The sequence below is a fragment of the Salmo salar genome, chromosome ssa13 (genome assembly GCF_905237065.1).
Source record: "Salmo salar chromosome ssa13, Ssal_v3.1, whole genome shotgun sequence".
In the NCBI taxonomy this organism is placed as follows: domain Eukaryota; kingdom Metazoa; phylum Chordata; class Actinopteri; order Salmoniformes; family Salmonidae; genus Salmo; species Salmo salar.
The window spans coordinates 37,214,322-37,228,645 of NC_059454.1; the positions used below are offsets into that span (position 1 = coordinate 37,214,322).

Consider the following 14,324-nt stretch of genomic DNA (forward strand, 5'->3'; position numbering starts at 1 on the left):
GATGTCTGTCCCAGACCTGTCTTTATGTTTACCACAGGGTTACAGCAGCTAGATGTCTGTCCCAGACCTGTCTTTACGTTTACCACAGGGTTACAGCAGCTAGATGTCTGTCCCAGACCTGTCTTTACGTTTACCACAGGGTTACAGCAGCTAGATGTCTGTCCCAGACCTGTCTTTACGTTTACCACAGGGTTACAGCAGCTAGATGTCTGTCCCAGATCTGTCTTTACGTTTACCACAGGGTTACAGCAGCTAGATGTCTGTCCCAGACCTGTCTTTACGTTTACCACAGGGTTACAGCAGCTAGATGTCTGTCCCAGACCTGTCTTTACGTTTACCACAGGGTTACAGCAGCTAGATGTCTGTCCCAGACCTGTCTTTACGTTTACCACAGGGTTACAGCAGCTAGATGTCTGTCCCAGACCTGTCTTTACGTTTACCACAGGGTTACAGCAGCTAGATGTCTGTCCCAGACCTGTCTTTACGTTTACCACAGGGTTACAGCAGCTAGATGTCTGTCCCAGACCTGTCTTTACGTTTACCACAGGTTTACAGCAGCTAGATGTCTGTCCCAGACCTGTCTTTATGTTTACCACAGGGTTACAGCAGCTAGATGTCTGTCCCAGACCTGTCTTTACGTTTACCACAGGTTTACAGCAGCTAGATGTCTGTCCCAGACCTGTCTTTACGTTTAGCTTACTGCAGGGTTAGATGGGTTAGCTAGATGTCTGTCTAGAGGAACAGGGCCATACAGCTGTGGAAACAACAGTGTGACTCCACTTAGGCTGTTTGCTTTCTTGTTTTCACATCCAATTTGCCCCACGGGGATCTCTCCGTTGTGTGTGTTTGATGGAGAGAGCGGGAGAGAATGTCACATGCGCACATGTTTCAGCAACAATTACACATGGTTACAATATTATGTAACAGTACTGTGGTGGAACCTGTTAAAATGTTTTTGAAGTAGGGGTATAGCTTTGTGAGCAGTAAAACGTGTGTACCGGCTCTGCAACATGCTAAAACTGTTGACTGGGAGGTGTGGAAGGCATTTTTAAATTCATACCAGACCAAGAGTAGATCTAAACCAATTACATAAAAAGACTACAGGTAGCATTAGCAAACCAATCCCGCTGATCTAGGTTGCCATACCTCAGCTGTTATGTTGCTGAGGGAGGTAGCAGGTCAGGTAGAGGTGACATAGTGACATTTGAATGACCGAATGTATCTTCTCTCTCCTAACAGTGTCAGTGTGTTGATCGGTGCTCCCAAGGCCAATACCAGCCAGCGCAACATCACAGAGGGCGGGTCCGTGTACTACTGCCCATGGAGTCTCGGCCAATCAGAGTGCCACAACATTGAGTTTGACAATCAAGGTAAACCCGGTCATTGGCAGACTACGATCAGTGTGACTTCACTACTTTAGGTCCTGAACATACCTCCTCACTGTCTGAACTTGCTTTAAATTAGATTTTAAGATGATAAATTACACGGACTTACTTAATCACAAATGTACTTGACGCGTGAAGACATGGTGTTTCAGCAGATTTGATGATTCCATAGCATAATGACAACTGTCCTTCAGTTCCTGTAACACATACCACGTATCTCCTCATGTAGTCCTGACTGGTGACTCGAGAGTTTGAGACTCTTGCGACTGTTGTGAACTGGAGATTTTAGAGGATGGTTACACACAGTAAAGCCGGTCAAGCCGCTCAAATCCCTTCTTAAAGCCACTGGTCCATGTCCACCATGCTTTGGTGGCCGGCAGGTGATCATCTGTCACTGTTCTACTCCACTGATACTCCTTTGTTTGACACGTTGGTTCGTGGAAACTAGATGATCCCTTTGAGCATGTCATTAGTGTCTTTCTTTTTGGGACGAAAAGAATAACGGATTGTTTAAGACAAGGGTATCTTCCCTTTAGGCTAGATACAATATGTGGTGTTCTGTTTCAACCCCAGGTGCTGTAGGGAAATAAACGGCAAATAAACAGTTGAAACAAAAGAAATGTCACTAAATACAACGACAATACAGTGCATTCGGGAAGTATTCAGACCCCTTCCCTTTTTCCACATTTTGTTACGTTACAACCTTATTCTAAAATGTATTAAATAAAAAATGTTCCTCATCAATCTATACACAATATCCCATTATGACAGTGACATTTAAAAAAAATTTTTTGCAAATGTATCCAAAATTAAAAACAGAAATACCTTATTTACATAAGTATCCAGACCCTTTGCTATGAGACTCAAAATTGAGCTCAGGTACATCCTGTTTCCATTGATCATCCTTGGAGACTTAAATCTCCCTCACTAACTTTAAGCACTAACTTTCAGCTATCTGAGCAGCTTACCGATCGCTGCAGCTGTATACAGCCCATCTGTAAATAGCCCATCCAACTACCTACCTCATCCCCATATGGTTTTTATTAACTTTTTTTGCTCTTTTGCACACCAGTATTTCTACTTGTACGTCATCATCTGCACATCTATCACTTCAGTGTTAATCTGCTAAATTGTAATTACTTCGCTACTATTGGCCTATTTATTGCCATACCTCCTTACTCCATTTGCACACACTGTATATAGATTGTAAATGAGAACTTGTTCTCAACTGGCCTACCTGGTTAAATAAAGGTTAAATAAAAAAATACAAATCCTTGATGTTTCTACAACTTAATTTGGAGTACAGAAAGATCCTTGATGAAAACCTGCTCAAGAGTGCTCAGGATCTCAGACTGGGGCAAAGGTTCACCTTCCAACAGGACAACAACCCAAAGCTCACAGCCAAGACAATGAAGGAGTGGCTTCAGGACAAGTTTCTGAATGTCTTTGAGTGGTCCAGCCAGAGGCCGGACTCAAACCCGATCAAACATCTCTGGAGAGCCCTGAAAATGGCTGTGCAGTGACACTCCCCATCCAATCCAGACAGGGGTTGAGAGGATCTGCAGAGAAAAATGGGAGTAACTCCCCCAATACAGGTGTGCCAAGCTTGTAGCATCATACCCAAGAAGACTTGAGGCTGTAATCGCTGCCAAAGGTCTTTCAACAAAGTACTGAGTAAACGGTCTGAATATTTACGAAAATGTGATATTTCAGTTTTCATTTCGTTTGGAAACAGTCAAGGGGTCTGAATACTTTCGAATGCACTGTAGATACAATGATATATACTGGGTGTACAAAACATTATTGAGTCGGTGAATGCACCAATTTGCAAGTCGCTCTGGATAAGAGCGTCTGCTAAATGACTTAAATGTAAATGTAAAAATGAGTCGCAACCCCCCCCCCCCCCGACCTCAGAACAGCCTGCACCCCCCCCCAGAGATTGTTTTTTAAAGAAGGCTGGATGTCTTTTGGTTGGTAGACCATTCTTGATACACATGGGAAACAGTTGAGTGTGAAAAACCCAGCAGCGTTGCAGTTCTTGTTACACTCAAACCGGTGCGCCTGGCACCTCCTACCATACCCCATTCAAAGGCATTTAAATATTTTGTCATGCCCATTCAACCTCTGAATGGCACACATGCACAATCCATTTCTCAATTGTCTCAAGGCCTACAATTCCTTCTTTAACCTGTCTCCTCCCCTTCATCTACACTGTTTTTGTAGTGGATTTAACAAGTGACATCAATAAGGGATCATAGCTTTCACCTGGTCAGTCTATGTCATGGAAAGAGCAGTTCCTAATGTTTTGTACACTCGGTGCATTTGGTCTAGCGGATATTGCCAACAAGCTTCATTTGAACCTGAATGTAAAAAGGTAGAATGACAGTAAGAGTCCCTGGTTGATGGGTCAACGATCATGCGCTATTCAGAGAAGTGGAGCAATGTTCCAGTGACTGGACAGTTGAAGGAGCCTTTTGTCTTTAGAGGAATGAGTAACGAGTAAGTTAAAGAGTGACAGAGCTATCAGAGAGAAATCTTCTGTGTATTGCGTAAATTAGATCATCCTTTCTCTGACACACACACACACACACACACACACACACACACACACACACACACACACACACACACACACACACACACACACACATCACTGTCCTATGTCCATGGATAGTGGTGTGTGGGTGTGTGTGCGCTCCCCAGTCAGTGCAGCGGGGGACTGTTGGCTTGTTTCCTGGGAAATCAAAGAGAAGAGTGCTGAGAGCCAAGACTGATTTACTGGCCATAAGGCACATTAGAGGAGAAATATTCCACTGCAGCAGATTTCTGTTTTCACAAGCCCCGTTTAACAGTTGATTTGAAGGAATCCAAATGCAGGTCGCCTCTTTCTTCTGGTGTTTTCCTTCCCTTTTCTCTAGCAACAGATTATAAAATGTGTTGCACATCCTTGGATGCTGGCGCAGGGCCATGATCGTCACAGTGATGTAATGTGCAGCAGGCAGGCGAGAAGCAGGGCGTTGGGGTGAAGGATAGTCCCTTGGGGTTTTAGACAGTGTGTACTTCATTTTACTTAATGGGCTTTGAAAGCACCCATTTGATTTGTGTGGAAGAGCCAATTTAGCCATCTGGACTGGCATACAAGAACATAGCACCTCTGTCTGTATGTCATAGAAGATATGTTTTCCTTTAGTTTCTTATGACATGGCTAGAGCTCAGCTGACTGTGGTATATATTATACTGCTAATATATTATTATTGACGCTTTTTATGAGAGGTGTGTCTATTTGTGTGACATTTTTCAGGTTCTTCCCTAAGTGTGGGTGAGGTCTTCCTTGAGCCTGACCGAGGGCACAGGCCCATTTAATTAGAGCCTCCTAATTGGGTCACAAAGTGGTCATGGGAGAGCCTCCTCCACCCCTCCTCGCCTACCTCTCCACTTCCCCTTCCCCTTCCACTAAGATAAGGAAAAACTGCCCAGGGATCTGAGGGAGAGAAAGAGGGAGGAAACCAGAGCCCTGTCTCTCCATCTCTCAATCTGACCCTCTTCCTCCGGCCAGTAACTCCCCGAGGGCCAGCTGATGTGATGAGTGGATTTTGCCATTTTTCTTTGACCCCATCCGCCCTGCACTCTAACCCAAGATACAGGCTCTAAACTCCTCTAATGGGTCTCCTCTCGCACAGTTCAAAGGGGGGAGTGTCTGTGGACACACTCCAGACCTCACCCCATCCCATCCACCCCTCTGCTGTCCTGTCCCAGGAGAGAGAGGGGTGGAGAGGCACTAGTCACTGCAGCACTTCTACCCAAGTCTACCCAAGTTCACTGAAATAACATTACATGACATGTTATTGCGACATGTGTCTGCTAGCTTTTTCTTCAGATCTTGTTTGTATCAACCCATGTTAGGCTTTGGGCATTTTTGCATGACTCAGGCTGACTTGTCTTGTCTAGCCTCTTAACCAACTGATCTTTTCATCTCTCCATCTGTCACACTGTATGAACGCCAATGTACCGTCTCTGACATGGACAATAAGAGCAGTGACAGACTCTGAGCTCACGTCACAGCCGCTCAGTGTAGTTAGAGAACACTCCAAAACCCTGCATGTTTTTTTTTGTGCCATTTTTGCCTTATAGCTGACAGTCTTGTACTTTGAACGTAGCGATGACGTCACTTACATAACTGTAGAGATGTCATGTTGAATATTATTTTCTGTTTTACCATGACCAAGTGCTTAAGAAGAGTCCGACTACTATATTGTTCTGAAATGTGAATAAAATGTCTTTCCCTGCTCATACTCATGGTTGCCGGGGTAGTGTGTCCCAAACACACATGCCTGTTTGGCTTGCATGTCTCCTCAGTGTCACCCCCTTCACTTTATGAAAACAGAGGCCCCTGAGTTATGAAAACAGGAGGAAAGTATGCTTCAGGGAGAGGGACTGTGACGTGTGTAGTGCAAATGATTGCAGTGCAGTTGAAGAAACAAGTCTCTTAGATCTTTTAATGTGTTAGGCATGTTATTTGTTGTATCGCTAAAGTGTGTCTTTCCACACGTGAAGGAGTGGCACACATGTATCCCGGTAGGGAACAGGGGTGCTGTGTGCCCATGAGTAATGCTGGAGAGAAAGCCTGGTGATACAGTAAATCTACTGTGCTGTTATTAAAGGGCCCTAATCCCCACTTCTTTCTTAGCTGGGCAGGGGGAGATCAAACTCCCTGAGAGAGGGATAAAGAGAGGAGGGAGGGAGGGAGTGAGAAAGAGGGAGACTGAGAAAGAAAGCGAAATAGAGGGAGAGAGTAGACAGGAGACTATTAGAGAAAGAGGAGAGTGTGCCTGAGCAGGGATGACTGAGGTTGCTAGGAGGAAACAGAGCCAGAGCGTTTGTTTTCCTTGGACACAGCCCCCCCCCCTTTCTGTCTTTCCACCAAGACACAGAGCAGAGCAGGCCCTCACCCAGATCCAGAGATCTCAGAGCTGGCTGGGGCCAGGGTGGAGGAGGAGGCTGACGCACAGTCTACTTTCCTCACGTCCACAGGTCACAATCTCTGGCTCTCACCACCAGGCCCCCTTTCCAACAGATGGATATGGCTCTATTGCAACACGCTTATGGTTTAACTGTAGAGAATAGTGATTGGGAAAAGAGAAGTAGGCTGGGGTGCGCTTGCTGAGCTGCCGGGGTTAGTGGTTCAGAATCCAAATGAAATTTGTTTGGTACAAGTTCCACTGGATACGTATTGTCTGAATTCCAAGCATTTAGAAAACTTGTTACAGGATGTTTCATGGTATGTGAACTGTATAAACCAATTTGTGTTTGGATTTTGTTTCTCACCATAGCAACACAGATGTTGCATCAGTCTTGCCAATAAAACATCCTGTTTGAACCTGACTCCACAGGCCATCTGTCTTGTCACCTGCTCCTGTCCTGTCAGAGAGGTAGCGTCCTAAATGGCACCCTATTCCCTACATAGTGCACTACCTTTGACCCGAGTAGTGCACTATATAGGAAAAAGTGTTCCATTTGGTAACGCTCTGGGTTACAGGCCAGGTGGCCAAAAAGAGCCAGGGTCAGTAGGTCACGCCAGAGAACTGTCTCGAGTTGACATCTGAACAGTGAGGACAGGAACTATATTGCGGCATGAGGCTCTGGTGAACACCAAGGTTTTCCTCTAGATCCTAGATACATACAGCCCCTGAACATTGAGTACCAAATACTTTCAAGTTTTTTGCTATGTTCGTCTCTGGAATGTTCTTCATGAGAAATTTGTGTGTGTTTAATGATGCAGTATGTAAGTTCTGTAGTGCCAGATGACTAGATGTTTGGATGACGTTGTCTGGAGGAGAACTACAATGATTCATTAGGGACTTTTTTTAGTCGTCACTCATTCACTCGGTTATTTTTCTGTTCCTCCCAGGGGACCGAACAGTCACACTCAACAACACAGACTACCAGGCTGAAGTCAAGTCCCACCAGTGGTTCGGCGCCACCGTCCGTTCCCATGGCGACACCATTCTGGTAAGATGAACCTCACTGACTCAGAGACAGGGGTGGAGAAAGTCAGTTTACTTTCAACTTTGGTCTCTACAGCTCAGAGTCCCTCAACTGTTAAGGGATTGTATATGTTAATTGTTCAAAGTTTGTCTTAAAGGTCTGTGTCAATCGGTTTGTTGTGACTGTTCCAATTTTCACCTCCAGCCTCTCTCTGAGGAGAAGTGTTTTGCGCTCCTGTGACTTCAAAGTTGAGACACCTGTATTTTTTGCTGATTGTGTGGGACGTAACCTGGATTTAGTTACACGGTTACTTTGCTCCAGATGTAACATTGACCTCTCTCTGGGTCTCCATCGAGTTCAACGGGGTGTTGCTGTAACTGACAAAAAACTCCCCCCTCTACCTCCCCCCTCCTATAGGCCTGCGCCCCTCTGTACTCCTGGAGAACCAAAGAAGACATGCCCCAGTCAGATATCACAGGAACCTGCTACCTCTCTGTCAAGAACTTCACTAAGTTTGTGGAATATGCTCCCTGTCGCACAGGTCATTATTTTCTGTTATGTTATACATTTCCCATTAAGACACTGCTGTTCTCTCTGCCAGCCAACTACCCCACCACCACTACAGGTGACTCCTGTGGCCTACCTCTGACACGGCAGCTGTCCACACAGCAGGCTATTAGAGAGGGGTTAAGTGGAGTGCCCGAGGGCCACAACAGACGGGATGTTTAGAGTCTCAAGTAACAATACTGAGTAACCACTTCCAGAGACATCACACACTAGCTGTGGAGAAAGAATTGACCCCCTTAGATTCAATCCATCATGTCAGCCCCATATTGACTAGTCTATCCCTACTGCTGTGGTAGTGACGGGCTGGCTTGGTTCTGTTCAGAATGCCCAGCTGAGTCATTGAACTCCACAGGTTCCAAAGTATTTCAAAATTCAACATTCTAAAGTATTGGTTAAATTTAAGGCAGAATTTATGGATCTTTCAAGTTGCTTTTTCAAATAGGAAAAATTACTGATTTATGAACCTCTCTGTTTTTTTCAGAATTCATTAACGAGGGCGGCCAGGGCTACTGTCAGGGGGGATTCAGTGCTGATTTCACCAAGGTAGCACTTCCTCTCAGTTCAGTACCAGAGCTTTATCAACTAATATGGACTAGAAACACATGATCTCATTCTGTCTCTCTCTCAGGATGGGAAAGTGGTGCTTGGAGGACCAGGCAGCTTCTTCTGGCAAGGTACACATCTCAACAACCCCCTGAGACAACAAGTTGTAGTATTCTGAAGTTATTTGTGTGAAACCTGAGAGGATCTTTCCATTCACTCCCTGCTTCCTGTGTCTTCTCAGGTCAGGTGATCTCAGCAGCCAAAGAGGAGATCATCAAGGCTTACTACCCAGGGTACTTCATGCAGTCTGTAGAGGGACAGATCCAGACCAGACAGGCTCAGCTCAAATATGACGACAGCTACCGCGGTAAGACTTTTCCTCTCATAATTCTACCACTCCCCTTACTTTCCACACATGCTGGTTTCCTGTGCAGGCTACTTGAGTCAGAACTAAGATTGGGAAAAATTCTTCTAAATCAAATCAAATCGTTTCCCAATCACCACAATTCTTCTAAATCAAATCGTTTCCCAATCACCACAATTCCTTCTAACCTTCTGACCTCTGATAAAAGGTGGACCGATGCATATTTGTTCAAAGTACATGCCTTAATCCCTAGATTACTCTTCAAGAGAAATGGAAGTCCAAGGGCTCTGAACGCTTGATATCATATGACTAATGTCTGCTTTCTTGTGGTCTTGCAGGTTACTCTGTTGCGGTCGGGGAATTCAGTGGAGATGAGGTGGAAGGTAAGAGATCTGAACCACAGACCTTCACAGGCCTGCACAACAGAGCGCCATTAAAGATATAGAATGTTTACTATACCTGAAGTAAACGCAACTGAACTGGCCTATAAGATTCTGTCCCCCTACTAAGCTGGAAAACTGCAATCACAGGAATTCTCAGAGTTCGACAGCTGTGACCTTTGTGATATTTCCCTTCCTTAATCTTCCCTTTTTCTGTTTTTCCCCCTGTCTGTGCACCTCTCAGATTTTGTGGCTGGGGTCCCAAAAGGAGTCATGCTATTTGGTTTGGTAAGAAAACCTCATCACCACTCTAATTTCGAGAGGAGATTGATTTTGAAAGGGAGGGCTATAGGCTTGGGGGGAGAAATAGAGCCTGAGATAACGAAAGTAGCCGTAGCTGTGTTTAGTGAAAGTAGAAGTGATGAATACCATATCACTGGCCTACTCTATACATACAGTATGTTGGACCTCAGGTATTTTGACCATATGTTCTGTGTGTGTGTCTGCGCTCCTCAGGTGTCTGTTTTAAATGGCACTGATCTGAAGTCCATGCTCGACTACACCGGTGAACAGGTGAGCATCCAAACCTCCCCAGCTCTAACTCATTAGGGTTATAACACACATAACCCATTGGTTTTAACTCAAGTGTGGTTTTTCACACAGACTGTGGTTCCATAACTTGCTGTTTCTCATGGCAACACTTAATCTCCTGAGTCTGTGTACTGGAGCACTGATGATATAAGCAAAATAATTTCCTTTACAAGTTTCTGTTAACTGGGTTTCAAGCCCTGTGTGGTTTTCTGTAAAACATAATTATTGAAGTAAAAGTACAGAAGCAATTTTCCCCAAATGAGAAGCATGATTCTTCCTGCGAATGGAATGGAGGTAGCGTGAGCCCCTTTTTAATGGTGCTGATTGGTTCAGCTGAATAAATAAAATCATAGGAGTGTATTTGCTAACCCTGGGAGTCTGGGAATCAAGCTGTTTCTGTGTCTTTGTTACTTCAGATGTGTTTTACAGACAGGACAAATAAGACTAACAAAACAGCTTCAAGTTGGACCAAGCAAGAACCATTGCTTTTCATTGACCATTTCTTCTCTCTCCCAGTAGTTTCTTCTACTGGATATTTGTATTCAAGTAGATTCACTGTACTTTAGAAGTCCCTTTGCTTAAAAGCAGCTTTTCTATTTTGAGCCTTTTTGAACCCAGATTCATGGTGATGTTCGAGAGTTGTGACGATGATGTACTCTGATGTTTTCTCAGATGGGCTCCTATTTTGGGTATGCTGTGGCCACAGCTGACATCAATAACGACGGGTAAGTACAGTCTAACAGGACAGTCTAACAGGACATTCTCACCATATATTCTCACCCATGAGTTGGGTGGTGATGGCAAATTGGATTTGTCCAGTAATGTTATGGGACATTTTTTTATCAGTAATGAGGGGTGAGTAGGTGTCAGTTCTCACATAGCATTCTCACCATAGGTTCACACCTTAACCAATGACACATTTTATGGGAAACTCCAGTCGTCTATGTCAAAAAGGCAACTAGGGTTACACAATTCTGGAAACTTAAATAAATTTCCCAGTTTTTCCAACCAGGATTTCTGGAAAGTATACAGCATTTTGCCACCCTAGTCTGTACACTATATGTGTCTGTAACCGTGTGTGTTTCTCCCTCCCCTCAGCATGGCTGACCTGTTGGTGGGAGCTCCCATGTATATGACCCGGGGGTCAGACAGTCGCCTGGAGGAGGTGGGCCGTATGTACGTCTATCTGCAACGTGGTCCCCTGGACCTGGAGCCAACCCTCAACCTGACCGGAACCCAGGTGTTTGGGAGGTTTGGTAGCACCATCGCCGCTCTGGGAGATCTCAACCAGGACGGATACAATGGTGAGAGATGGAGGAGTGGTAGTAATGGGAGTTTAATGGGGAGAAGAAAAGGATGTTTCACAATCTTGGTTTTGAGATTCTACTACATGTAGTTTTGTTAGTCTCATGCAGTTCATTCAAAGTCCTAGTAGACTGTAAAGTTCTGAGTGATCTCACGGTCTTCTCCTGCTCTCTCCTCTTCTCTGATTGGTAGACGTGGCCATCAGCTGTCCATTCGGTGGAGATGACCAACAGGGATTGGTTCTCATCTACAATGGATTTGCTGGTGGGCTCAGGGACACGCCCTCTCAGGTCATAGCTGGCCAATGGGCTTCAGGCACTGTGCCCGCAAGTTTTGGATTTGCCCTCCGAGGGGCTAAAGACCTGGACATGAATGGTTACCCAGGTGAGTGACAAAACTAATGTGTTTTGAAGACCTCTCATGCTGCTGATTTTAGCATATTATCAACTTAATACTTTTATTTTTTTATTTATAAAAATAATAGTAATAATTAGGGTGTAGATCAGCTTTAATATTGCAATATAATTGTGTCCATCATTTCCAATCCCCCATATATATTTTTTACAGACAGACAGACAGACAGACAGACAGACAGACAGACAGACAGACAGACAGACAGACAGACAGACAGACAGACAGACAGTTGAAGTCGGAAGTTTACATACACCTTAGCCAAATACATTTAAACTCCGTTTTTCACAATTCCTGACATTTAATCTTAGTAAAAATTCCCTGTCTTAGGTCAGTTAGGATCACCACTTTATTTAAAAAATGTGAAATGTCAGAATAATAGTAGAGAGAATGATTTATTTCAGCTTTTATTTCTTTCATCACATTCCCAGTGGGTCAGAAGTTTACATACACTCAATTAGTATTTGGTAGCATTGCCTTTACATTCTTTAACTTGGGTCAAACATTTCGGGTGGCCTTCCACAAGCTTCCCACAATAAGTTGGGTGAGTTTTGGCATATTCCTCCTGACAGAGCTGGTGTAACTGAGTCAGGTTTGTAGGCCTCCTTGCTCGCACACACTTTTTCAGTTCTGCCATCAAATTTCCTATAGGATTGAGGTCAGGGCTTTGTGATGGCCACTCAAATACCTTGACTTTGTTTTCCTTAAGCTATTTTGCCACAACTTTGGAAGTATGCTTGGGGTCATTGTCCATTTGTAAGACCCATTTGCGACCAAGCTTTAACTTTCTGACTGATGTCTTGAGATGTTGCTTCAATATATCCACATCATTTTCCTTCCTCACGATGCCATCTATTTTGTGAAGTGCACCAGTCCCTCCTGCAGCAAATCACCCCCACAACATGATGCCGCCACCGCCGTGCTTCACGACTGGGATTGTGTTCTTCGGCTTGCAAGCCTCCCCCTTTTTCCTCCAAACATAACAATGGTAATTATGGCCAAACAGTTCCAACAGACCAGAGGATATTTCTCCAAAAAGTATGATATTTTTCCCCATATGCAGTTGCAAACCGTAGTCTGGCTTTTTTATGGCGGTTTTGGAGCAGTGGCTTCTTCCTTGCCGAGCAAGGACTAGATCAGGTTATGTCGATATAGGACTCGTTTTACTGTGAATATAGATACTTTTGTACCTGTTTTCTCCAGCATCTTCACAAGGTCCTTTGCTGTAGTTCTGGGATTGATTTGCACCTTTCCCACCAAAGTATGTTCATCTCTAGGAGACAGAACGCGTCTCCTTCCTGAGCGGTATGACGGCTGAATGGTCCCATGGTGTTTATACTTGCATACTATTGTTTGTACAGATGAACATGGTACCTTCAGGCGTTTGGAAATTGCTCCCAAGGATGAACCTCCAATTGATTCAAATGATGTCAATTAGCCTATCAAAAGCTTCTAAAGCCATGAAATAATTTTCTGGAATTTTCCAAGCTGTTTAAAACCTGGAATGCTTTTCCAACAGTCTCGAAGGAGGTCCCACATATGCTTAGCACTTGTTGGCTGCTTTTCCTTCATTCTGCGGTCCAACTCGTCCTAAACCATCTCAATTGGGTTGAGGTTGTGTGATTGTGGGGGCCAGGTCATCTGATGCAGCACTCCATCACTCTCCTTCTTGGTCAAATAGCCCTTACACAGCCTGGAGGTGTTTTGGGTCATTGTCCTGTTGAAAAACAAATGATAGTCCCACTAAGCATAAACCAGATGGGATGGCGTATCGCTGCAGAATGCTGTGGTAGCCATGCTGGTTAAGTGTACCTTTGAATTCTAAGTAAGTCACAGACAGTGTCACCAGCAAAGCATCATCACACCACCTCCTCCATGCTTCACGGTGGGAACAACACATGCCGATATCATCCGTTCACCTACTCTGCGTCTCACAAAGACACAGCGGTTGGAACCAAAAATCTCCAATTTGGACTCATCAGACCAAATGACAGATTTCCACCGGTCTAATGTCCATAGCTCGTGTTTCTTGTCCCAAGCAAGTCTCCTCTTCTTATTGGTGTCCTTTAGTAGTGGGTTTTTTTGCAGAAATTCGACCATGAAGGCCTGATTCACTGAACAGTTGATGTTGAGATGTGTCTTGAACTCTGAAGCATTTATTTGGGCTGCAATTTCCGAGTCTGGTAACTCTAATGAACTTATCCTCTGCAGCAGAGGTAACTCTGGGTCTTTTTTTCCTGTGGCGGTCCTCATGGGAGCCAGTTTTGTCATAGTGCTTGATGGTTTTTGTGACTGCACTTAGATTTGAATCTGGTGTTGTTTTGCATATTGTTTATGAACTAATGTTACCAGCAGCATACCACCCTGCGTCCCACTGCTGGCTTGCTGCTGAAGCTAAGCAGGGTTGGTCCTGGTTGATTGCTAGATGGGAGACCAGATGCTGCTGGAAGTGGTGTTAGAGGGCCAGTAGGAGGTACTCTTTCCTCTGGTCTAAAAAAATATCCCAGGGCAGTGATTGGGGACATTGCCCTGTGTAGGGTGCTGTCTTATGGATGGGAAGTTAAATGGGTGTCCTGACTCTCTGTGGTCACTAAAGATCCCATGGCACTTATTGTAAGAGTAGGGGTGTTAACCCCAGTGTCCTGGCTAAATTCCCAATGTGGCCCTCATACAATCAGTCACCTAATCATCCCCAGCTTACAATTGGCTCTTTCATCCCCCTCCTCTCCCCTGTAACTATTCCCCAGGTTGTTGCTGTAAATGAGAATGTGTTCTTAGTCAGCTTACCTGGTT

The 14,324-nt window shown here is 44.6% G+C and overlaps 1 protein-coding gene across 1 annotated transcript in view; it reads left to right on the forward strand.

The window, feature by feature from the left end:
- The window catches only part of itga5 (integrin, alpha 5 (fibronectin receptor, alpha polypeptide)), a 51,524-nt gene that overhangs the window by 17,437 nt on the left and 19,763 nt on the right, over positions 1-14,324 (forward strand). The window contains exons 2-13 of the mRNA XM_014136149.2: positions 1,240-1,370; positions 7,294-7,394; positions 7,788-7,911; positions 8,419-8,480; positions 8,566-8,611; positions 8,722-8,847; positions 9,183-9,227; positions 9,469-9,512; positions 9,741-9,797; positions 10,488-10,540; positions 10,914-11,119; positions 11,313-11,504. Coding sequence (XP_013991624.1) covers positions 1,240-1,370; positions 7,294-7,394; positions 7,788-7,911; positions 8,419-8,480; positions 8,566-8,611; positions 8,722-8,847; positions 9,183-9,227; positions 9,469-9,512; positions 9,741-9,797; positions 10,488-10,540; positions 10,914-11,119; positions 11,313-11,504 — 1,187 coding nt within the window. The remainder of the gene's footprint in view (positions 1-1,239; positions 1,371-7,293; positions 7,395-7,787; positions 7,912-8,418; positions 8,481-8,565; positions 8,612-8,721; positions 8,848-9,182; positions 9,228-9,468; positions 9,513-9,740; positions 9,798-10,487; positions 10,541-10,913; positions 11,120-11,312; positions 11,505-14,324) is intronic.